Below are 23,795 nucleotides of genomic sequence, written 5' to 3'. Positions count from 1 at the left end.
AGGATTGTGGTTTGAGGATGAGTCTTGTATCATCATAGATTTTGAACGACTGGAAGGAGAAGACAAAATCAAGAAACAAACAAATGACAGAAAGGATTAAGTGTTGAAGGGAAGGACGAAGAAGCAGAAAGAGAATATGGTGCACGCAGCCACACATGCACATGCGCACACACTCCTGGTTATTGTGACTGCTGGTGTATGTGTCAAAGATTCCAGGTATGTTGTCTGTGCTTTGCTGACCTCAGATGTGTCACAGAATGATGGAGGGTGGTGCATCGCCTTATGGAGCCATAGATCCTGAATTTAGTCCTCTTTATTCTGGAGGGGTGTCACAGATTTATGATGAGTGGAAGCTATGTGGTTGGTCTGCTGTAGCAGCTGTGAGCAGCTCTTTATCTTGTTCACGTTCCTGAAGTTTTCTCTTAGACATGATGATGTAGTTATGAAGGGAAACTTGAGTGTGCCATGTTTGGTACCTGCTATCAGAAGATGTGGGGTCAGAGCTGGTAAGCTCTTGAAGGACATGACGTGCCCCATGCCAAACTACAACATACACTGCGCTATACCCAGTCTTGTGACATCATATCATGGTGAATGGACTAAGCAGAACATTGACTGATAAGAAGAGGACAGAATGAAGACTTGGCTCTGTGTGTGTGTGTGTGTGTGTACGTGCATGTGTACACATTTGTGCCTTTCCAGAGGCAGACCAGTGAAACAATCAGGTACTTAATTATTTAGCTAAGATCTTGTAGCTCCATGAGTAAGCACTTTACTGTGCCAGCAGGTGACAGGTTTTGTGCTTGCGCATGTGTGTTTGTGTGTGCGTACTCTGGGGAATCTTCGCCAGGATTGCTATGGTGCAGTGAACCATATGTATAAGCACCACTGCAAGCCAGTGTCACAGTGTGTGTGTGTGTATGTGAGAGAGAGAGAAAGATGGTGATGGAGGTGATGGTCCAGCTGCTCTGTTTCTTCCTGTTTGAAATTCATATGCAGGGTTTGAATGATGCTCCAAGAGCATTATGGGATGTTAAAGATATTATTTATGAATATTTTATATAATATGTATTATTTTAAATGTATGTATTGTTGTATCTTTTGCATTTTATTTTAAGATATTGATACAGAAGATACATTTATATTTTTAAGAACCAAAAACTATCCCAATACAGTTTGACATCTTCTCTCAGTGAGTCAGCAGGTGAGCACACCTCCAACACTAGTGGAAAATGATGCTGTTAAGGGATCCAACAGTCGACCTTTCTCCTTCTGATGCTGACAACTGCTTGCTCTGCTTTATGATCAGTCACAAGTAGCTACATCCACTGTCTTGTTCAACTCTCAGTCCAAACAAAAGATAGTCATCATTCATGTTGGTTGCAATGTGCTGTCTCTTTCTGGCATCAACCTTCTCTTTGCTCATGAATCAAATCAAATCAAATCTAATCAGATTTATTTATATAGCACCAAATCATAACAAGTTACATCAAGGCACTTTACATGTAGAGCAGGTCTAGACCAAACTCTTTCCAAAATTATTTAAAGAGACCCAACAGATCTCCCGATGAGCAAGCACTTGGCGACAGTAGCAAGGAAAAACTTCCTTTAAGAGGCAGAATCCTCAGGCAGAACCAGGCTGCCATGTGGACTGCCATCTGCCTCGACCGGTTGAGTTGAGAGAGAGAGAAGGGGTGGGGGGGTATTCAATACAGGTGCAGGCAGGAACATACGGTACTGCATGAAGTTCATATAAATGACGCTGGATGTAGTTCATGAAGATATGGGAGCAGCAGGTGTTGCAGGAACATGGGATGGCGATGAGTCATCACCTGCAGGATGAGAAAAGGGAGAGAGATGAGAGGAACTGGGAGAGGCAGAGACTTTGTGGAAAACATGGTTATTTATATGTCGGCACATGAAAGGGGCAGACGAGGAGAGAGAGAAGTGCTCAGTGCTTCCCCCAGAAGAAGGAGCCTGAAAACTGAAAGATCTGCCTCCAGATTTACTCTTAGAGACTCTAGGAACCACAAGTGAACCTCCATCTAAAGATGGAGGGTGGCCTACAAGGACAATAAGGAACTAGGAGCTCTCTGAGATAGGATTGAGTTTGGCCATTAAGAGTTTTATATGTAAACAGAGGGATTTTAAATTCTATTCTGAATTTTACTGGCAGCCAATGAAGAGCAGCTAAAACAGGAGATGTGAGATGTGAGCTCTTTTCCTAGTTCCTAGTTCTGGTTAATATTCGTGCAGCAGCATTCTGAATCAACTGATGGCTTGCAGAGATTTGTTTGGACATCTATATAGTAATGAGTTACAGTAGTCCAGCCTAGAGGTTACAAATGCATGGACTAGTTTTTCTGCATTCTCTTGAGACAGGATGTTTCTGATTTTCCTAATCAGGTGGAAGAAGCTGTTTATGTGAGGGACAAAGGACATGTCTTGGTCAAAGGTTACTCCAAGGTTTCTTACAGTGGAGCTGGAAGCCAGAGTAATGCGATCCAGACTGATTAGATGATTAGATAGCATTTCTCTGAGGTGCTTAGGGCTGGGTACAATAACTTCCGTTTTGTCTGAATTTAAAAGTAAAAAATTTAGGGTCATACAGACTTTTATGTCTTCAAGACATGTCTGCAGTCTAACTATCTGACTGACTTCATTTGGCTTCATTGATAAATACAGCTGAGTGTCATCTGCATAACCGTGAAAATTGATGCTGTGTTGCCTCATAATGTCGCCTAAAGGAAGCAGATGTAGAATGAAGAGGATTGGTCCGAGTACCGAACCCTGTAGGACTCCATACCTGGCTATAGTGCGTGAGAGGGAGCTATTGTTAACATGAAAAAACTGATGTCTATCTGATAAATAGAAATAGGAACCACCTTAGTGCAGTTCCTTTAATGCCAATTTCATCTTCCAGTCGCTGTTATATTATGATCTATGGTGTCAAATGCAGCACTGATATCGAAGAGGAGCAGTATGGAGGCCGATCCATTGTCTGAAGCCATTAGAATATCATTGGGGACTTTAGCCAGCGCTGTTTCTGTGCTGTGATGGGCTCTAAATCCCGACTGAATGTCTTCAAGTAAACGGTTCCTATGCAGATGGTCATGTAATGGCTTTGCTCCTGCTTTTTCGATTATTTTAGAAATGAACAAAAGGGGGCAGTACAGCGGTGTAGTGGTTAAGACGGTCACAAGTTCAGGTCCTGGCCTGGGTCCTTTTTGTGCGAAGTTTGCATGTTCTTTCCTTGCCTGCGTGGGTTTCCTCCCACCGTCCAAAGACATGCATGTCAAGGCTAACTGGTGACTCTAAATTGACCATAGGCGCTAATGCGAGCGTGAGTGTGAGAGTCTCTTTGTCTTTGTGTGTCGGCCCTGTGATGGACTGGTGAATGTCCAGGGGGTACATCACCCCTTGCCCAATGTGAGCAAGGATCAGCTCCAGCAGCCTTGCGACCCAGAAACAGAAAAGTGGTAGAAGAATGATGGATGGATGGATGGATGAACGGAAGGTTCGATATGAGTCTATAATTAGCCAAAACATCTGGTTCAAGAACGGCTTTTTAAGTTGGGGTTTGGTAGCTGCAGTCTTGAGAGTCTGAGGTGCATAACCCAAAGATAAGATCAGATTAATCAGATCTAGGATGAATGGCTCAATTAAGTAGAAAATCTCTTTAAAGAGGCTAGTTGGTACTGGGTCTAATAGACAGGTTGATGGTCTAGATGATGAGACTATACAAGCTAGCTCTGAGAGATTCAGAGAGGAGAATGACTCCAGATGTGAAATAGGCGCTGCAGTTGATTCAGAAGTTGCTGTATTCAGTAGAAGATTATTGTCTAATGTAGATAAGAGCTGATGAATTCTTTCTCTGATTGTTAGAATTCTATCTGTAAAACAGCAAAAAAACTGATCACATGACTGCCAAAGCATCAGGTGTCGAAAATAGGCTGTCAGTGATAACACATTGATCACTATTAATCAAAAGTCCACAATCAACATGGTATTTATTTTTAATTACATTCCGTTATATTGTCTCATTGCTGCAGCCTTTACAGAACTGTCTACCAGCCAGCAGCTTCCTGCTTCTTGGCGCTATTTATGTCATGGAGGTTAACAACAACAATTTGCTTCTGATGGCCTGTTTTACTGAGAGAAAAAAATAGGCAAATAATAAATAATAGCTTATTAGACAAATCAAATGTAATTAGCAGCTTGCCTAAATCAATCAAGATATATTACTGAAGTAGACATGATATTACAGCAGGCCTATTACACTTCTTTTGATTTGAAATCAATTTAAAAAGCAAACTCTTTTCTCAGACTCCAATCAAAATACATTGTTGAGAACTACCTTACATTGTTAATACAGCCCCAAAACTAGTAAATATAGGATCCAGCCATCCTATATTTTGTAAACAAAAAAGAACAATGGCTCAAGTTGGATTGGTCAAAAATACAAAAACAAATGTTCAACATCTACATTCACCTCCTGACATTTATCTTTCCATTCCAGCTAAATACAGCACAGCATTTTTTAGCAATGGTGACTAATGGATAATCATTGTTTGAAAGCCCTTGTTTAAATCTGTTGAAGCAGCTGTAGGTTCAGTTCAGTCTGGTGTGCATTTACAAGATCTGTGTTGATTGTGCGATTCACAAATCATAGTTTAACAACCTTTGCTCTGGATGTCGACTCTCCAGCAGGTTTTGGATAATAGCTGCATCATCAACTTTGTTATGAGTGTCAATGAGGTCTAGCAACGATTCTGGATCTGGAACTGGACTGTGATGAAGTCTGGATCGCAGTTTGATGGTCAGAATTAAGGGCTCAGTCCACTTTGTTTAATTTGACTCAGTCTCTCTCTCACACACAAACATATGCATAAATACTGTCCTGCTTCCTCAGTTATTCAATACAGCTGTGGATAAATGGGTATTTGATGTGAAACGAGTTTGAGGGGCGGGGGCATATACCCCGTGACTGGTTCAAATATGATACTTTATATCTTCAGTAGGAAACAATGGGCACAGAGCTGAGTGATGTCATTATTAGCTAGGGAGCCATAGAAATCATAGAAATGTGTGAATGCTCTTTTAAATCCTCCATTAAACAAGTGAAGGTTTGAGTCATAACTGCATTTAGTCCTGTACCATTTAAACAAGTGTTTCTGTGTGTGGGTGAGTGTATTACATGCTTTATGTGTGGATCTTGGGTTAGGGTTAGGGTTAGTGTCTCTTACTGACCTCCTTGTCAACACAAACACAACTAATCACACACATCACTAGAACTAGTAAGGTATTTTTAAATGAAGTATTCCTGCTGCGAGGACACACACTCACAGACATATACAGATGAATGCTCATTCAAGAAAGTTTATGCTGGATGAAGTGAGCTGGGAGTCAGAGTGAGCTACAGCTGCAGTAGACAGCTCCACTTCGGCTTTACACACCAGACATCCCTCAGTCTCTCACACACTTACACACACACACACACACACACGCACACACACACATGAAATTGAGGTCAACTTTTAACAGAAAGTAAAGACCCACCTGCTGGACCACATCTCAACCATGACATTAGAAGGTCACAGTCTTCATCAGCACAGTGATCTGCTCAGTAATTTTGTCTAATTGTGGATGATGACAGGTCGATATAGTGTGCTCACAGTTGAATGAGAAAGACTGTCAACTTATGATGTCAGCAATGATTTTGGTGTGTGTGTGTGTATCAGCTTGACACACACATATAGGGATAGCCCAAGACAATGCATGCATGTATGCATGCATGTGTACATGCATGTGCACATGCAGCCTGTTGGGCCCATTTAATTAACAGCATCAGACAAAATGTGTGCTCTGCCAGTGTGTCAACAGCAACAATGAGTGTGGATATATGTATGTATGTGTGTGTGTGTGGGTGCAGTCCATGTTTCACAAATTTCAGCCCTCAGGTCTGACGGTGTTGCGCAGGGATGGTCGTCATAGTAACAGTTTAGTTCAACCAATATGTTACCACCTGAGCAGAATATCCTAACTTACTGATCTGAAGAATTAACATTCATAATCATCAGACACAGATCATAATGGATCAATGAGGCATTTTAAATGTTTCCATGACAACCCAAAGATTGCATTTGCATTCTGAGGAAACATTAAAAACATCAATGATAACCAATAATAAGGAAGGTGCGTTAATGCCACATGAGCCACATAGCTAGCATGGTATAAACATATATATATGCCATGTGGTATTGGAATCCAGTCCATCAGGGGTTAGAGTTTGTTGGTGCTCTCATGCAGACACCACGGGGGTTAAGACCCCCGTGCTATGTCTTGATGTGTTCCCACATGTCCCACATAGCAAGCACGGACAGGTTGTGGCTCCCTCTCTCTCTCTCTCTCTAATGCATCTTTGTTTCATGGTTTTGTCCTTTTGCCTCCAATAAGGACTTTAAATGTTTGTACAGATTCTAGTCAATGGTCACATCATGGTCTACCTGTCCACAGGTAATGTGGTGTTTTGAGACGTAGTGTGGCCTGGCATGGCCTGCTGTGGCGTGTAAACACACCACTAATCATCCATCGGCACTGAGGCAGTGAAAGCTTTTTGGTTTGCTCATCTGTCGGTCCAGACATATGTGTGGGAAGATAGAACAAATGTGGTAGGGATTTGACTCGGAGGAGGACTATAGTGCTATAGGGTCCAGCAGATACTGCAGAGGAGAGCATGCTCTCGGGAGGGAGAGGTGGGGAGCGGGTAGAGAGAGCAGGGAAGGGGGCTAAAGAAGAGGAGGGGGAGGGATTAGATTGAGCAAGGGGGGAGAGAGAGACCGGGGAGAGGGGGTAGAGGGAGCAAAAAGGGGAGGGGGGTGTAGAGAAGCAAGACGGGAAGAGAGTGAGAGGTTATAGGGAGGTAGGGGTGAGTGAGCAAGAGGGGGAGAGAGAAAGGCAGCGGGGTCATAGAGGGTGCAAGAAAGGAGTTAGAGAGGGGAGGGTGTGGAAGGAGCAAGAGGGAACAAGAGGAAGGAGGGGTAGAGGGAGCAAGAGAGGGAGATGGAGCAGAGGTGGAGGGAGAGAAGGTCTTCTGTTCAACAATTACTTTTTTGGCGCAATCCAACTTACAGAACAAACGACCTCAGGACCCTCAGGTCCAATACCATAGGACTGATGTCATCTGTGTGGTCTCTGCGGTGCACTGGCTACAGCAGTGACAGCAGGTTTAATGACAGTGGGATGCAGTAACATAAACAAATGAAATCAAATCAGATTTATTTATATAGCGCCAAATCATAACACAGTTACATCAAAGCATTTTACATATAGAGCAGATGTAGAGCTAACTCTTTATAAATTTATTTAAAGAGACCCAACAAGAGTCCCGCCATGAGCAGGCGACAGTAGAAAGGAAACATTTCCTTTAGGGGCAGAAACCTCAGGCAGTTCCTGTAATCCCAATTTCATGTTCCATTGTCTGAAGCCATTAGAATATCATTGGAGACTTTAACCAGCGCTGATTCTGTGCTGTGATGGGCTCTAAATCCTGACTGAACCTCTTCGAACAAGCTGTTCCTACACAGATGGTGATATCATTGGTTTGCTACTGCTTTCTCAATGATTTTAGAAATGAATGGAAGGTTCGATATGGGTCTATAATTGGCCAAAACATCAGGACTTGGCTTTTTTAAGTTGGGGTTTGATGACTGTGGTCTTAAGAGTCTGAGGTACATAACCCAAAGATGAGGTCAAATTAATCCTGGGTCTAAAAGACAGGTTGATGGTTTAATATAGAAGCTAGCTCTGAGAGATTCAGAGACGAGGATGACTCCAGATGTACAATAGGTGTTGCAGTTGATGTAATGATTACCTAATGAAGGTAAGAGCTGATGAATTACTTTTCAGATTGTTAGAATTTTATCTGTAAAAAAGTCCATAAAATCATAGCTGTTGAGAGCTAAAGGGATCACTGGTTCAACTGAGCTATGACTCTGTCAGCCTGGCTACAGTGCTGAAGAGAAATCTGGTCTTGTTCTTGTTTTCTTCTATTAGTATTGAGTAACATGAGCTTCTAGCACTGTGGAGTGCCAACAAAAAGAAATTAAACTATGTTGTAAGTGTGTACTATTTCGCAGTCTAACATGTCATGTACATGACAGTTTTTCTCATTAACCCCATATTAAAACTCATGTTAAGCTTCAATTAAGTTCAAGGCATTAACACACACTAACAACACACAGCAACACAAGTTAACACTGCCACTACAGTTAAGCATGTGGTAATATTGCGAACATGTCAATTGCTAACCTCTAATAGCATCTCACTTAATACAATCGATCATGACCAAGCATCAAAAATAATATACGGAAATAACATACACAGACATTATATACCTTCTGTAGGTTATAATGACGTCATTGTAAGAGGTTCATACAGATTCTTTGTCTCATCTGACTCATGTTTTACGCCAAACATCAGGGTGTCCTCTACAGCCCGCCACTCCTCCTCTCTGATTGGCTGATGAAGTTCATGACAACCAGAGCGATTAACGAAAGGGACAAACAGTATTTTCTCTAGGCTAGACTGAGTGTCAACCACACTGTTTCCCATGTGTACAGCAAACAAACTACATGCATCTTAAAGCAAAATTACTCGAATCATGACAAACGTGTTGTGCACTAGTAGGAGTAATTTGGAGATTGACAATTAATGTCAATGATTATGAAACTGATTACTGATATATAAAAATATCTACTATAAGTAGTAAATTTCGGGGCACCACCCTGTTACCAGGGACCAATGTCCAAATTAGCAAAATCAATATCAAATCTAAAAAGGGTGAACAAAAGGAGTAAATTTGAGCACTGACTGGCATGAATCCAGCAATTGTCACAATTGTAGCCACAATAATCACAAACAATGACGGTTTAATAGAATATAACAGAATTTATTCACAGCAATAATTATTCAAAATAACATCACTCTGGATAAATGGCTGTTATAGTCTGATTATTCAATGACACACATCAGCTACTAAACTACAATGGGTAACACACATGTAATAAGAACAGGTTAGCAATCTGGATAGCCTTAGCGATGGTGATAGCTATAGCGGTAACAGTAGTAACATCATATGCTTAACTCTAATAAATAGCGATAGCAATGATAATCACAATGGCACAGCAACAACAACCACAATTGCATGAGTCTATCTACGGGTCTTGAGGATGTGTGTGTGCGTGTGTGTGTGGGTGTGCATGTGGGGAGGAGAGAGGAGGAGTGTGTGTGTGAACAGTAAAGATGGCCGGAGAGTCACTTGAGTGACATCTGCACTGAAGGGAAGAAGAGGAAGGAGAAAGAGATCGCAGACGACGCCACCAAATCAAATCAAATCTGATTTATTCGTATAGTGCCAAATCATAACAAAGTTACATCAAGGCACTTTACATATAGAGCAGGTCTAGACCAAGCTCTTTATAAATTTATTTAAAAAGACCCAACAGATCCCCCGATGAGCAAGCACTTGGCAACAGTGGCAAGGAAAAACTTCCTTTAAGAGGCAGAAACCTCGAGCAGAACCAGGCTCGGGGGGACTGCCATCTGCCTCGACCGGTTGGGGTGAGAGTGGGAGAAAGAGAGAGAGAGAGAAAGTGAGATAGGCATTGGGTGGGGGTGAGTAGGCAGGAACATGTTGCTGCATGAAGTTCATGGAGTTGAGCTGTAGTACAGAATTCATGAAATATTGGACCAGCAGGTGTTGCAGGAACATGGGATGGCGATGAGTCACCACCTGTAGGATGAGGACAGGAAGAGAGAGGAGAGGAACTGGGAGAGACAGAGACTTTGGCAGAACATGGTTAGTAAATGTAGTATACATGCTTAGAACTGGGTGAAACTGTTTTTTAAGAAGGATGGTTCTTATTAGCACATGCAACGGGGGAGGAAAGGAGAGCGAGCGAGAGGGAGGGAGAGAGAAAGCGGGAGAGGGGGAGAGAGGGTGACAGGGAGAGACAGACAGCGAGGGAGAGAGAGAGAAGCTCAGTCCTTCCCCCAGCAGCCTAGGCCTACAGCAGCATAGCTAAAGAGTAGAGTAGTAGACTTTTTAACTATAAGCTCTGTCATACAGGAAAGTTTTAAGGCTGGTCTTGAAAATTACTAAAGAGTCCGCCCCCAGACCGATGCTGGAAGTTGGTTCCATAGAAGAGGAGCCTGATAACTGAACAATCTGCCTCCAGATTTACTCTTGGAGACTCTAGGAACCACAAGTAAACCTCTATCTAGAGAGCGGAGTGGCCTGCTAGGACAGTAAGGAACTATGAGCTCTCTGAGATATGATGGAGCTTGGCCATTAAGAGCTTTATATGTTAAAAGAAGGATTTTGAATTCTACTCTATATTTTATTGGCAGCCAATGAAGAGCCGCTAACACAGGAGAGGTATGATCTCTTTTCCTAGTTCCTGTTAATATTCGTGCAGCAGCGTTCTGAATCAACTGAAGGCCTTTTAGAGATTTGTTTGGAAATCCAGACAGTAATGAGTTACAGTAGTCCAGCCTAGAAGTTACAAATGCATGGACTAGTTTTTCTGCATCATCCTGAGAAAGGATGTTTCTGATTTTCCTAATGTTTCTCAGGTGGAAGAAAGCTGCCCGACTAACTGGTTTTATGTGAGGGACAAAGGACATGTCTTGGTCAAAAATTACTCCAAGCCAAAGTGATGCCATCCAGGCTGATGATTAGATAGTATTTTTCTGTGGTGCTTACGGCCGAGTACAATAACTTCTGTTTTGTCAGAGTTGAGAAGTAAAAAATTCAAAAAATCCAGTCATCCAGACTTTTATGTCTTCAAGACATGCCGTTTGACTATCTGAGTGACTTCATTTGGCTTCATTGATAGGTACAGCTGAGTATCGTCTGCATAGCCCCAGAAAGACTTCCAGTTATTAGCCCACGTTGTTTTCGGGACACCACCTCAACAGCCAGCGCTTAAATAACGACATGCGGCTATACATGTCATCACTGGTCCGATTGGGGAGGGGGCCGGAGAAAACTACAGTGTCCGACATCGTTTTAGCAAAAGTACACACTGATTCCACATTAATTTTTGTGACTTCCGACTGGCTAAGTCGGGTGTCATTACTGCCAACATGAATAACAATCTTAGCATATGTACGTTTACCCTTAGCCAGCAGTTTCAGATAAGACTGCATGTCGCCTGCTCTGGACCCCAGGATACACTTCACTATGGCCGCTGGTGTCACTAACTTCACATTCCTCAGAATAGATTCGCCAATCACTAGAGTCGGCTTTTCAGCGGGTGTGTCGCTGAGAGGGGAGAACCTGTTGAAAATGTGAACTGGTTGGTGGTTAGCCGGGGGCTACAACTATGCCTCTTGTCTCAGACAGTCACCCAGCCGCCCTGACTAGATCCTGGCTGCTCGGGAGCCACTGGGGGGGAGGAAATTATCTCGGCTACCCTATGAGCCCGTCTAGGTCGGCCCGCACTGGCTACAGGGGGGAGGCTAGCTACACTAGCATAAGTTGGGCTAGCTAAAGTGGGGAGCCGTGATTCTAACTCATTAATTTTCACCTCCATTTCTACCATCATCCTGCATCTATGACAAGAGGTGCTATCATAAAAGGAGGCAGAAGAATAACTACACATGAGGCAGGAGGAGGAGGAGGAACAGACAGTGGAGAGAGAGAGCTAGAGGACATTGCTAATTGGTTAGTTTGATTAGTGGAGGAGCAGAACCGGTTATAATCTTTGGAGAAAGGGGAGATATTGACTTTTAATTTGGATTTTAGTTCCATGCCATCACACTTATATGTTTTTGTCAGGTTTTTACTTATTTTCTAAATGTCTGTATTTCACTACTTGCCTCATTTTAAATTTTTTCTTCTCCTTTTCTTTGGACTCTTTTATGTAGTTATCACTGGCGGACTGAGACAGGTTGCTCATTTGCTCAACTTTGCTTTTAATTCTGGAACCTCACCTCAGAGATCAGTTTGCCGCTTCTCTAGCTGCACTGTATGTACATGCGGATGGTGTGTAGGCTTTCGAAGACTGTGCTTAGCTGCTTCATGCTCTATTTCTTCGCGGATCTCATTTAGTGGTTGGATGAATCCGCAGGGGTGATGAGGCTGAGTACAGGGCTGCTGTGGACAACTATGTTACCTGGTGTGAGCTGAACCACGTGCAGCTCAATGTGACAAAGACCAAGGAACTGGTTGTGGACCTGAGAAGGACTAAGGTGCCGATGAACCCTGTTTCCATCCACGGGGTCAGCGTGGACATTGTTGAGGAGTACAAATATCTTGGAGTACACATTGACAATAAACTGGACTGGGCTAAAAACACTGATGCCCACTACAGGAAGGGCCAGAGTTGCGTCTATTTTTTGAGGCAGCTGAGGTCCTGGGAGTGAAGCTGGACTCTCTGACGGAGGTGTCTGAGAGGAGAATGTTGTCAAAGCTGCGAGCCATGTGTCCCACCCACTCGACGACGTGCTGGCCTGTTTCAGGAGTACATCCAGTACAAGGTTGATCACACCTAGATGCACCACGGAGCGTCACAGGAAATCATTCCTGCCTGTGGGCCATCAGACTGTATAACTCCTCACTCTGACTGTCAGACACTCTGAGTCAGTTGGTTCATTCTGGATTATTAATAATGTGCAATAACTACTTGATGTGCAGTAACCCAGTGCAATAACTACATCCATGTGCAATATTCTATATTCAAATGTTTGTAAACTGTTGTTTTATTTATCATTTGTAGATACAGGAACAAATGTACATTCATATTTTAGTGTTTAGATATATTTTATTTTATTTTAGTACAACAAAGCCAAAAACACAACAGGATCGCCAGTCATGTTACAGATGTGGGAAGTCTCCAGGACATGGAAAATGGCAGTGCCCTGCCAGTGATTAGATATTCCATACCTGTGGAAATAAAGGACATGACAGTAAAGTGTGCTAAAGCTGTGCATGTGGTAGGAACTAGCAAGAACTGTAATGGCACACCTTTATTCCTCGGCACAATAGATGCAGACACAGACCCATGGTATGTAGATTTGACTATAAGAAACCATGAAGTCAGGTTTAAGATAGGAGCTGATGTGTAAGTTATCCCTGCTCAGACATACTGCACTATTTCTGAGAAAAACACCCTTGACTAAATCTGACAGACGTCTAATTGGCCCAGATGGTACACCACTTCCTGTCTTAGGTAAGTACAGTGAATCACTCGGCAAAGGTGGACATGTAATCCAAGAGGAAGTGGAAAGACTTGCACATAGCTTTATTAAGAAGAAGGGAGTCCATTGCAGTCATTTCCAAAGTTGAAGAACCAACGGACTGCTGCTCTGGTATGGTTCTCGTCCCATCAAAAAATTACTCAGTGTGCATTTGTGTAGACCTTACTTACCTCAACGAAACAGTTTGTACAGAGAAATACATCCTACCTTCAGGATCGCTAGGATCTTTCGCAGGAGCTCAGGAATTCAGCAAATTGGATGCTAACAAGGATTTTGGCAGATTCCTCTGTCCCCAGAGTCAGCATTTTACACAACATCCATAACAGCCATTTTTCTTCAACAGATTGCCCTTCAGCATAGTGTCAGAAAATTTTCAGCGGAGGATGTCACTTGTCATAGATGGGCTGCAGGGAGTAGTGTGTCATATGGATGACATTCTCATATGGGGAACCAACTCCAGCATGAAACCAGACTCCAAAACTTTGCTACTCAAGCTCCAGAATGCCTGTGTCACACTTAACATGGAGAAGTGTGAGTTAAGCAGGCGAGAAGAGACATTTCTTGTTCATATTCTGTCAGCAGATGGAAAAGCCCTGCTCACACCAGACACATTCTGTCAGTCTGAACAAAGGTCAAATGAGCACAGACAGAGATTTAATGGAGGACACCAACATACAGAAAACCAGTTCTGTTAGTTACAGTATACCGTCCACCTGGTCCGTACTCAGAATTCCTATCAGAGTTTTCTGAGTTTATATCAGAGTTAGTACTTAGTACAGATAAAATCATTATTCTGGGAGATTTCAATATACATGTTGATGTAGAAAGCGACAGCCTTAGTTCTGGGTTTCTTTCCCTACTAGACTCAATTGGCTTTTCCCAGCACGTGAATGAACCCACTCACTTTTACAATCATATCCTTGATCTTGTTCTAACTTATGGCATTGAAATTGACAAGCTAACAATTCTTCCCCAAAATTCTCTCCTGTCTGACCATTACCTTATTACATTTGAGTTTACTTTAATGGGCTCCACAGCATTGAGGAATAAATTCAGCTATAGAAGATGTTTATCTGAAGCTGCTGTGGCTAAATTTAAAGAGAACATTTGGTCATCATTCCCAACAATGCCATATCTAAATCTAAATTTAAATGAGGATTTCTCCCATACGCAGGTTGATGACCTTGTGACTAGCACTATGGCCACACTGCGTTCGAATCTTGATAATGCTGCCCCTCTCAAAAAGAAAATATTCAATCTGAGGAGGATGGCTCCCTGGTATAGTTACCAAATCCGTACCTTGAAGCAGACATCAAGGAAATTAGAAAGAAACTGGCATTCCAGTAAGTCAGAAGAGTCTCACAGAGCCTGGAAAGACAGCCTAAAAATGTATAAAAAAGCTCTCCGCAGTGCTAGAAGTTCATATTACTCAGCACTCATAGAAGAAAACAAAAACAACCCGAGGTTTCTCTTCAGCACTGTAGCCAGGCTGACAGAGAGCCATAGCTCAGTTGAACCAGTGATCCCCTTAGCTCTAAGCAGTAATGATTTTATTAGTTTTTTTTTCAGACAAAATTCTCACGATCAGAGAAAGAATTTATCAGCTCTTGCCTACGTTAGATAAAAATCCCCTTCTGAAGACGGCAACTGGTGAATCAGCTGCGGCGCCTCTTTTACATCTGGAATCATTCTCACCTCTAAATCTCTCAGAGCTAGCTTCTATAGTTTCATCATCCAGACCGTCAACCTGTCTATTAGACCCAGTACCAACTAGCCTCTTTAAAGAGATCTTTTATGTAATTGAGCCGTTTATTCTAGATTTGGTTAATCTGACTTTATTTCTGGGTTATGTACCTCAGGCACTTAAGACTGCGGTCATCAAACCCCAGCTTAAAAAGCCTAATCTTGATCCAGATGTTTTGGCAAACTATAGACCCATATCGAACCTTCCATTTATTTCTAAAATCATTGAGAAAGCTGTAGCAAAACAACTACACGAGCATCTGGATGGGAACAGTTTGTTTGAAGAGTTTCAGTCAGGATTTAGAGCCCATCATAGCACAGAAACAGCGCTGGTTAAAGTCTCCAATGACATTCTAATGGCCTCAGACAATGGATCAGCCTCCATACTTCTCCTTCTAGATCTTAGTGCTGCATTCGACACCATAGATCATAATATTTTACTACAGAGACTGGAACATGAAATTGGAATTAAAGGAACTGCACTAAAGTGGTTCAAATCCTACTTATCAGATAGACATCAGTTTGTTCATGTAAACAACAGCTCCTCCTCATGTACTGTAGTCAGTCATGGAGTCCCGCAGGGTTCGGTACTTGGACCAATCCTCTTTACGCTTTATCTGCTTCCTCTAGGCAACATTATCAGGAAACACAGCATCAATTTCCACTGCTACGCAGACGATACTCAGCTGTACCTATCAATGAAGCCAAATGAAGTCAGTCAGATAGTCAGACTGCAGGCATGTCTTGAAGACATAAAAGTCTGGATGACTGGAAATTTTTTACTTCTCAACTCTGACAAAACAGAAGTTATTGTACTCGGTCCTAAGCACCTCAGAAAAATACTATCTAATCATCTCATCAGTTTGGACGGCATTACTTTGGCCTCCAGCTCCACTGTAAGAAACCTTGGAGTAATTTTTGACCAGGACATGTCCTTTGTCTCTCACATAAAACAAGTTAGTCGGGCAGCTTTCTTCCACCTGAGAAACATTAGGAAAATCAGAAACATCCTCTCTCAGGATGATGCAGAAAAACTAGTCCATGCATTTGTAACTTCTAGGCTGGACTACTGTAACTCATTACTATCTGCATGTCCAAACAAATCTCTAAAAGGCCTTCAGTTAATTCAGAACGCTGCTGCACGAATATTAACAGGAACTAGGAAAAGAGATCACATCTCTCCCGTGTTAGCTGCTCTTCATTGGCTGCCAGTAAAATATAGAGTAGAATTCAAAATCCTTCTTTTAACGTATAAAGCTCTTAATGGCCAAGCTCCATCATATCTCAGAGAGCTCATAGTTCCTTACTGTCCTAGCAGGCCACTCCGCTCTCTAGATGGAGGTTTACTTGTGGTTCCTAGAGTCTCCAAGAGTAAATCTGGAGGCAGATCGTTCAGTTATCAGGCTCCTCTTCTATGGAACCAACTCCCAGCATCGGTCCGGGGGGCGGACTCTTTAGTAACTTTCAAGACCAGGCTTAAAACTTTCCTGTATGACAGAGCGTACAGTTAAAAAGTCCTCTACTCTTTAGGTATGCTGCTATAGGCCTAGGCTGCTGGGGGAAGGACTGAGCTTCTCTCTCTCTCTCTCTCTCTCTCTCTCTCTCTCTCTCTCTCTCTCTGTCTCTCCCTGTCACCCTCTCTCCCTCTTTCTCTCTAACTCCCTCCTTGCATGCGCTGATAAAAACCATCCTTCTTAAAAAAAAAAACAAAAAAAAAAAACAAAACAAAACAGTTTCACCCAGTTCTAAGCATTTATACTGCATTTACTAACCATGTTCTGCCAAAGTCTCTGTCTCTCCCAGTTCCTCTCCTCTCTCTCCCTGTCCTCATCCTGCAGGTGGTGACTCATCTCCATCCCATGTTCCTGCAACACCTGCTGGTCCCATATAGCATGAATTCTGTATTACAGCTCAACTCCATGAACTTCATGCAACAACATGTTCCTGCCTACACCCCCCCCCCCTCCAATGCCTGCCTGCCTGTCTCTCTCTCTCTCTCTCTCTCTCTCTCTCTCTCTCTCTCTCAACCCAACCGGTCGAGGCAGATGGCCGCCCCCCCTGAGCCTGGTTCTGCTCGAGGTTTCTGCCTCTTAAAGGAAGTTTTTCCTTGCCACTGTTGCCAAGTGCTTGCTCATCGGGGGATCTGTTGGGTCTCTTTAAATAAATTTATAAAGAGTTTGGTCTAGACCTGCTCTATATGTAAAGTGCCTTGATGTAACTTTGTTATGATTTGGCGCTATACAAATAAATCTGATTTGATTTGATTTGATTTGATTTGATACATTTGCCAACATGGACAGATCAGCGAAAGTTGACAGCTAAGCTAACATAATCAGACCTACTAATGTGAACAGATCAGCCAATATGCAAAGCTCAGCTAATTTGGACAGCTTAACTAATATGTACAGATATTCTATTGTGGGCAGCTCAGCTGACATGGACAGATCAACGAATGTGGACAGCTCAGCTAACATTCATAGTTCTGCTAACATGGACGGTTAAGATAATATAACCAGCCCAGCCTAATGTGGACAGCTCAGCTATCATAGACAACTCAGCTAATGGGAACAGTTTTGCTAACATGGACAATTTACCTAACATGGAAGTTCCCTCTCTTCCTTGCAGCAACTTTAAGGCAAGAACAACCCAACTGTCTGATAAATGTCCTTCACAGAAACAAATGTCATACTTCAGAGTCGGTGCTCAGACATCCACCTGTGACTCCTTCAGTTGTGTATTTTTTGTATAGCACAGCTTCTGTACTTTTCCCATGCTGCTGGTTGACTCTGCACTCTGACCATGTAATGCAGAGTTGAAACGAGCAGACAATAGGATGGCCTGGTTCCCACGGCGACCCTGACAGAACCTCTGCTCTGTTTTCACTGCCATTGTGTTTTTTAATGAAACTACAACTTTTGGTCTCTGCACACTCAGCACCGACAAGCTGTAAATCCTCTCTTAAAGGTGTAACGGCTATTTGTTTGTTGAACCTCAGTGTTATGATACAACTTACACAGGGCACTATTAGTTGGTGCCTGGTAGTTCATTGTTAATTGGCTATCTAAAACTGACAAAACTATAAAAAATATGAATGTTAAATGATAACCATAATTAATATCAAAGGTAACCTCAGAGCACCACTTTAAAAAGGGGAAACTATCTCAGAATCACCAATTCAGTTTCAAGAAATACTATTAATTTGGAACTATCTCGAACCATATTAAACTAAACCAAAGGATTCAGAGCCCTGCAGAGAAGATATTGGCAATATTCTATCTTGTGCTACATAAAATAGATCAGTGGTTGTGTGTAAGAAGATTTATTATAAAGTAACTAAAAATACATAAGTACTATTCTAATATGGGCTATGTACTGTAAATGTATTTGTGGGTTTGTGTATCGGCATGTCTGTGTTCTGTGTGTGAGAGAGAGAGACAGTGACCAGACAACAGGCAATGAAACTACAAACCAAATGGCCGCCAGAGTAACATGTCTGGTGGTCTTTTGTTAAGGCCAGCTGAAATAGTTCCAAGGTGATAGGGTAAAAAGGGGTGAGGGTTAGTTGCATGCAGGGCGAGTGATGTGCTAAAGCATGTGTGAACATACAACAAGCTGTGCTTGCGCTATGCTAGCCTGGCCCAGTGAACATTACCCAGTTTGTGGACAAGCACATGTTGTTCCTTGTGCTTTGTGCAAGTCTAGTGCCCAAAGTCCAGAGCTGCAGGTTGAATTCCTCCTTTGTTCCTTAAGTTGGATGCATTGCTGGTGTTGAAGTTAAATTAGCAGTTGATGCTAACTTGAAGATAGCTGCGTGAAGGAAAAAGCAGGGAGACATTGTGTCAAACCTGTTGGAGTTCAGTTTGTCCAGTCTTAGACATCTTAAGCATGACATCGCGTTGCAAAGGAGCTCAGGCCCAACCTCCAGGCCAGGAGAGCTAATCCAAGAGATGGCTCAGAGGATCCAAGCCAAGACAGGATCCAGGGACCAAAAGAGAGGAGCCCAAGAGGGCATGAGGGAAGTGAGAGTCTCGGGAGAAGAGAAATAGAGTAGAAACTAACAGAGGTTTTTTTAGACCTGGGTCACATGTCATACACTTATCAATAGCAGCTGGACTTACAGTTTGTGATTGTGTTGTCACATAGATGTGAAAAGATGAGGTTTGTCAGGGACAGACTTCAACAGGATCCTCCCTTGTCTGAGAAACAAAGAAGCATGTTGTTTTGTCAGAAATGGTGAACAACTTTTATAGATGATGACTATATGGACTTAGGGCCTCATCTGTGGTGGAGCTGATCCATCCTCTACTCTTCAGAATGATGCTTGTGTTGTGAGTGCAGGGCTTTGTGTGACTCTTGTGTTTTTGTGTATCTAGGTGGTTGTCCCTACTCGGGTTGGACAGGTGTATTTGTATGACACAGTGAAGTCAGACCAGGATGAGTATGACGTCCCACCCAGACATCAGCCTCCAACCCAGCAGGACATCTACGATGTACCGCCAACTCGACAACAGTACAACGCACAGGTGAGCTAGTTGCGTGTGTGTGTGTGAGAATTCTTGGGCCTTTTTTTGTCTGATTCCTCAAAAAAGACATGGTGGTCAGTTTTTTCCTGTGTAATTCTGCACATTTTCTACTTGCACCAACACGCGTGCACACCCACACATACTTGGATAGTACATGGAGGAGACTCTTGTTGATGATGAGTCTGAAGAGAAAGTCATTGACACACAACCTCTGCAGTCTAGAGGTGGGGCTGCAGGAATAAGTAGATTTGTGTAATGGTGTGTGTGTGTGTGTGTGTGTTCACTCAATGAGCGAAATATATATGAAAATGGGATTCCAATTCTGAAGATTTTTACAATTTTTACTTACTAATAAAAGTCTAGTGTAGTCATCCAGTTCACATCAAGGTTTGGTGCTTTTATGTAACTCCATTCAAGGAACAGCTGAACAGATTTTTCAGCTGCTTTGACGTGTATGTCTGATGTGTGTGTCCAGTGTGGCATGTGTTTGATAATTTGCTTTTTTTTTTTTATTAATGTGTGTCTTATGTTTGCGTTTAGGTGTATGACATTCCCCCCATGGTGGTGAAGGGGCCCTCGAGTGGTCAGGACATATATGACACTCCAGCCAGTACAGACAAGAACACACTGCAAATGGTGAGGCTGGTTTGGTTTTTGTGTATTTATGTATATTAACTGTGTGGCAGTTGTTTGATATGTAGATGTTTATATGTTATGTAGTAGCACAACACAGAGTGACCCTAATGAACCAGCATGATTGAGGTCTAAAGGTTGATATTAGAGGTCTATACAGTCTACAGTTAGAATTTAAAGGTCCACATGGTCTAAAGATAAATATTAAAGGTCCATACGGTCTAAAGGTAGATGTTAAAGGTCCAAGCAGTCTAAACGTTGATGTTAAAAGTCGATATGGTCTATCACCATCAGGTTTAAGTTCTACATTGAAGTCATCAAAAGTCTCACTTTTGATATTTTTGATTGACTTGTTCCTGAAGCTCTAGAATATGGTTTTTTGTTGGTTTATTTTTTGAATGTTAAAACCACAAATGTATCTTATACTGTTTAATTAATTAATTAATTCATCTTTTACTGGGTCTACCAATCCAAGCTGATATTGGGCAAGAGGCGGGGTACACCCCGGAAAGGTCGCCAATCCATTGCAAGGCCAACACATTCAGAAAGACAGGGACAAACAACCACCGACACTCACGCTCCGACCCACAGGCAATTTAAAGTCACCAGTAAACCCAAACATACATATCTTTGGATGGTGGGAGGAAACCAGAGTACCCGGAGGAAGCCCAAACAAGCATAGGGAAAACATGCAAACTCTGCACAGAAAGACCCCAGGAACCAAACCCACGTCCTTCTTGTTGTAAGGCAACAGTGTTAACCACTGTGCCACCATGTTGCTGCTAATGTTTTAACACTTCAAAATGAAATGCAATAGAAGTTAGAATATTAGCTTTTCTTATAAAATATGGGCCTTTCTGACAAAATCCTCAAAGCTTGATGAGGAGTTTAGCAAAGTGATATAACAATCTACATCCGCATGCTAATATTTACTAATTCAGCTCTCAAGACGAATTGGAAGTAAGTAAGTGATGTGAATAGCAGGAATGTGAACAAAAGGACTGGACAATTTGAGATCCTGACATGTTGATGGCAGAGAGGATCAGGTAGACGATCAATCCAAATTGGGCATGAATGTATGTGATTGACTGTTAATTTACAAAATCCTTTGAATTTTTGAAGAGACTACGCTGAAAATTAAAACAAACATTTGTAGGTTAATATTTATCTATTAATTATTATCTTTTCGTGAAAAAACTTTTGATTAACCTGGTATAAAAATGTCTCATGAAGAGTCTGAGTGAAAGGTTTGAATGATTATTCTGAATATTTCTCTGTAGGTTTATGACTTCCCCCCGTCTATTACTAAGGACGTCCCTGATACTCAGCCAGTCAGAGAGGAGACATATGATGTGCCTCCCCACTTTGCCAAACTGAAACCAACAGTCCCTGTTGCTCCTAGCCAGTACCTGCACAACAATGAGGACGATGATGAGCCCCCCATTCCAGAGGATGTGTATGATGTCCCACCCCCAATACTAAAAGATAAGAATTACCATGGAGAAAGGAGCGGGGTTAGCCAGGTCCCCCAGGAGATCTATGACATTCCAGCAAGTCTGCGAACTGGAGGTCAACCCATCCAGGATGTCTACAACATCCCCCGGGAACTAGAGGACAGAGGGGGAGAGAGGGGAGACCAATATGTTTACGACGTGCCACCACAGGTAGGAGTCTTAAAGGGACCATTGTGCCGACAGGAGAGGATGGAGGCCAATGGCTCAGCTGCTTCAATGTCTCTCTCTTGTGATGTAATTTCTCATGTCATGTTCTCCAGGTTGTACGTGATGCCCAGTCCAGCGAGGAACTGACCATGTTGTTCAAGCGGTTGTCTGCCTCAAGCACAGGAAGCACCCGGAGCAACCACTCTGCTTCATCATTAGACATGGTTCCTGTCCGCGACTCTTGCTCCTCTTCACTTCCTGTTTCAGGGAAACCCCTAATGCTGGACCTGGAACAGGCCATGGAGCGTCTGTCTCGTCTGCAGCAAGCAGTCGAATCCAGTGTTTCCCTCATGATGTCTTTCATCACAGGTAACTGGAGAAGCACTGCCCACCTGGAAGGGAACCTTGCAGCCATCCAACAGGCTGCTGATCGGGTGCGCACCACTGTCCGAGACTTCCTAGAGTTTGCCCGGGGAGCTGTGGCAAACGCCACACAAGCCACAGACCGCTCCCTGCAGACTAAACTAGGCCGTCAGGTTGGGAAGATGGAGGAAGTTTTCCAGAGTTTGGTTCGACATAGTCAGAGCTTAGACGCTATTTCCTGGTCACATGCAGCACTCACAGCACCACCACCAGGAGGGGATGACTTAGATCGCCTAATCATGACAGCACGAGGCATCCCTGATGATGCCAAGCAGCTTGCTTCCTTTCTTCATGGTAATGCCTCTCTTCTCTTCAAACGGACCAACCGGCTCCAGCAGCAACTGCCACTTCCTCCAATCCCTGGGGAAATCAACAGTCATGTGACAGGATCAGGAAGTGGGAACTATCAGGGAGGGGAGAAGGTAAACATTCAGTCACGACCCCTCCCATCTCCACCAAAGTTTACAGCTGCAGAGGAAGAGGAGGGTGTGGACAGGCCATATGAGACCACAGAGGAAGGCTGGATGGAGGACTACGACTATGTACATCTACAGGTACACAGACCCTCGTACACACATGCATACACACATGCACATAGATGCATAGAAACATGAACACATACATACACGCACACACATATGCCATCACACACGTACACTCACATACAGACACATGTATGGAATGCATTATCTTGCTGAAAGAGGCATATAGAGCCTCCTGCTGTTCAGCATCAAATGACACTTTTTTTCAATTCTCAATGGCATTGAATGAAAACCGGATTTTGTGTGTGTGTGTGTGTGTGGTCTGTGTGTGGTCTGTGTTCGGTTTGAAGCTGTGTAAACATCTTTGAGCTGCATCATGTGTATGAAAAGAGACATATATGGTAATATTAATACCATATATATTCCCCATTATGTTTTTGAAGTATTTATGCACTCAATAACAACACCACAGTCAGCACACACACACACACACACACCTCTGATAAGTAACTGTAACTGTGCAGTTCCTGTCCTTCAGCATTGGAGGGAGGCAGAGCTTATGTGTTACATGTTTTGATAATTCTGCTGACAGAAAGAGAAATGTGATCGATGTACTGTCTTCGTCTGTGTGTTAATGTGTATGTATTTGTATGATGTATTAGGGAAAGGAGGAGTTTGAGAAAAATCAAAGACAGCTGCTGGAGAAAGGCAACATCATCCGACACAAGACACAACTGGAACAGCAACAGGTGTGTGTGAACTCAACCCATTCACACTCATTTTTTCTGAACATCCTCATGGTGTATTTTTTTTCTCCCTCTCTCTCTTTGCTTTTTCCCCATTTCCTTGTTACCTATATTTATCCAGGCTTGAGGCCAGCACATCCCCATGGCGTGTATGTGCATCTAATTTAATAGAAATGCTTTTATTTTGAAATATTATCATTTCCCATCACCTGACTATCCCTCATTCTTCAGATAATAATTAAGAAGAAGCAAGGGTGGACATTTTCTCCAGTTCCATGTTATTATTTTTTAATTCTGGCAAAAACTGAAAAGAAATGAAAC

The 23,795-nt window shown here is 42.7% G+C and overlaps 1 protein-coding gene across 2 annotated transcripts in view; it reads left to right on the top strand.

The window, feature by feature from the left end:
• Positions 1 to 23,795, top strand: part of bcar1 (BCAR1 scaffold protein, Cas family member) — a 93,419-nt gene that overhangs the window by 66,974 nt on the left and 2,650 nt on the right. For both annotated transcript variants that reach the window (XM_029523295.1, XM_029523294.1), the window contains exons 3-7: positions 19,380 to 19,529; positions 20,070 to 20,165; positions 21,443 to 21,826; positions 21,937 to 22,800; positions 23,391 to 23,477. In XM_029523295.1, coding sequence (XP_029379155.1) covers positions 19,380 to 19,529; positions 20,070 to 20,165; positions 21,443 to 21,826; positions 21,937 to 22,800; positions 23,391 to 23,477 — 1,581 coding nt within the window. The remainder of the gene's footprint in view (positions 1 to 19,379; positions 19,530 to 20,069; positions 20,166 to 21,442; positions 21,827 to 21,936; positions 22,801 to 23,390; positions 23,478 to 23,795) is intronic.

Source organism: Echeneis naucrates, chromosome 16 (genome assembly GCF_900963305.1).
Source record: "Echeneis naucrates chromosome 16, fEcheNa1.1, whole genome shotgun sequence".
Taxonomy (NCBI): Eukaryota; Metazoa; Chordata; class Actinopteri; order Carangiformes; family Echeneidae; genus Echeneis; species Echeneis naucrates.
This window is presented reverse-complemented; position numbering and strand designations above follow the sequence as displayed.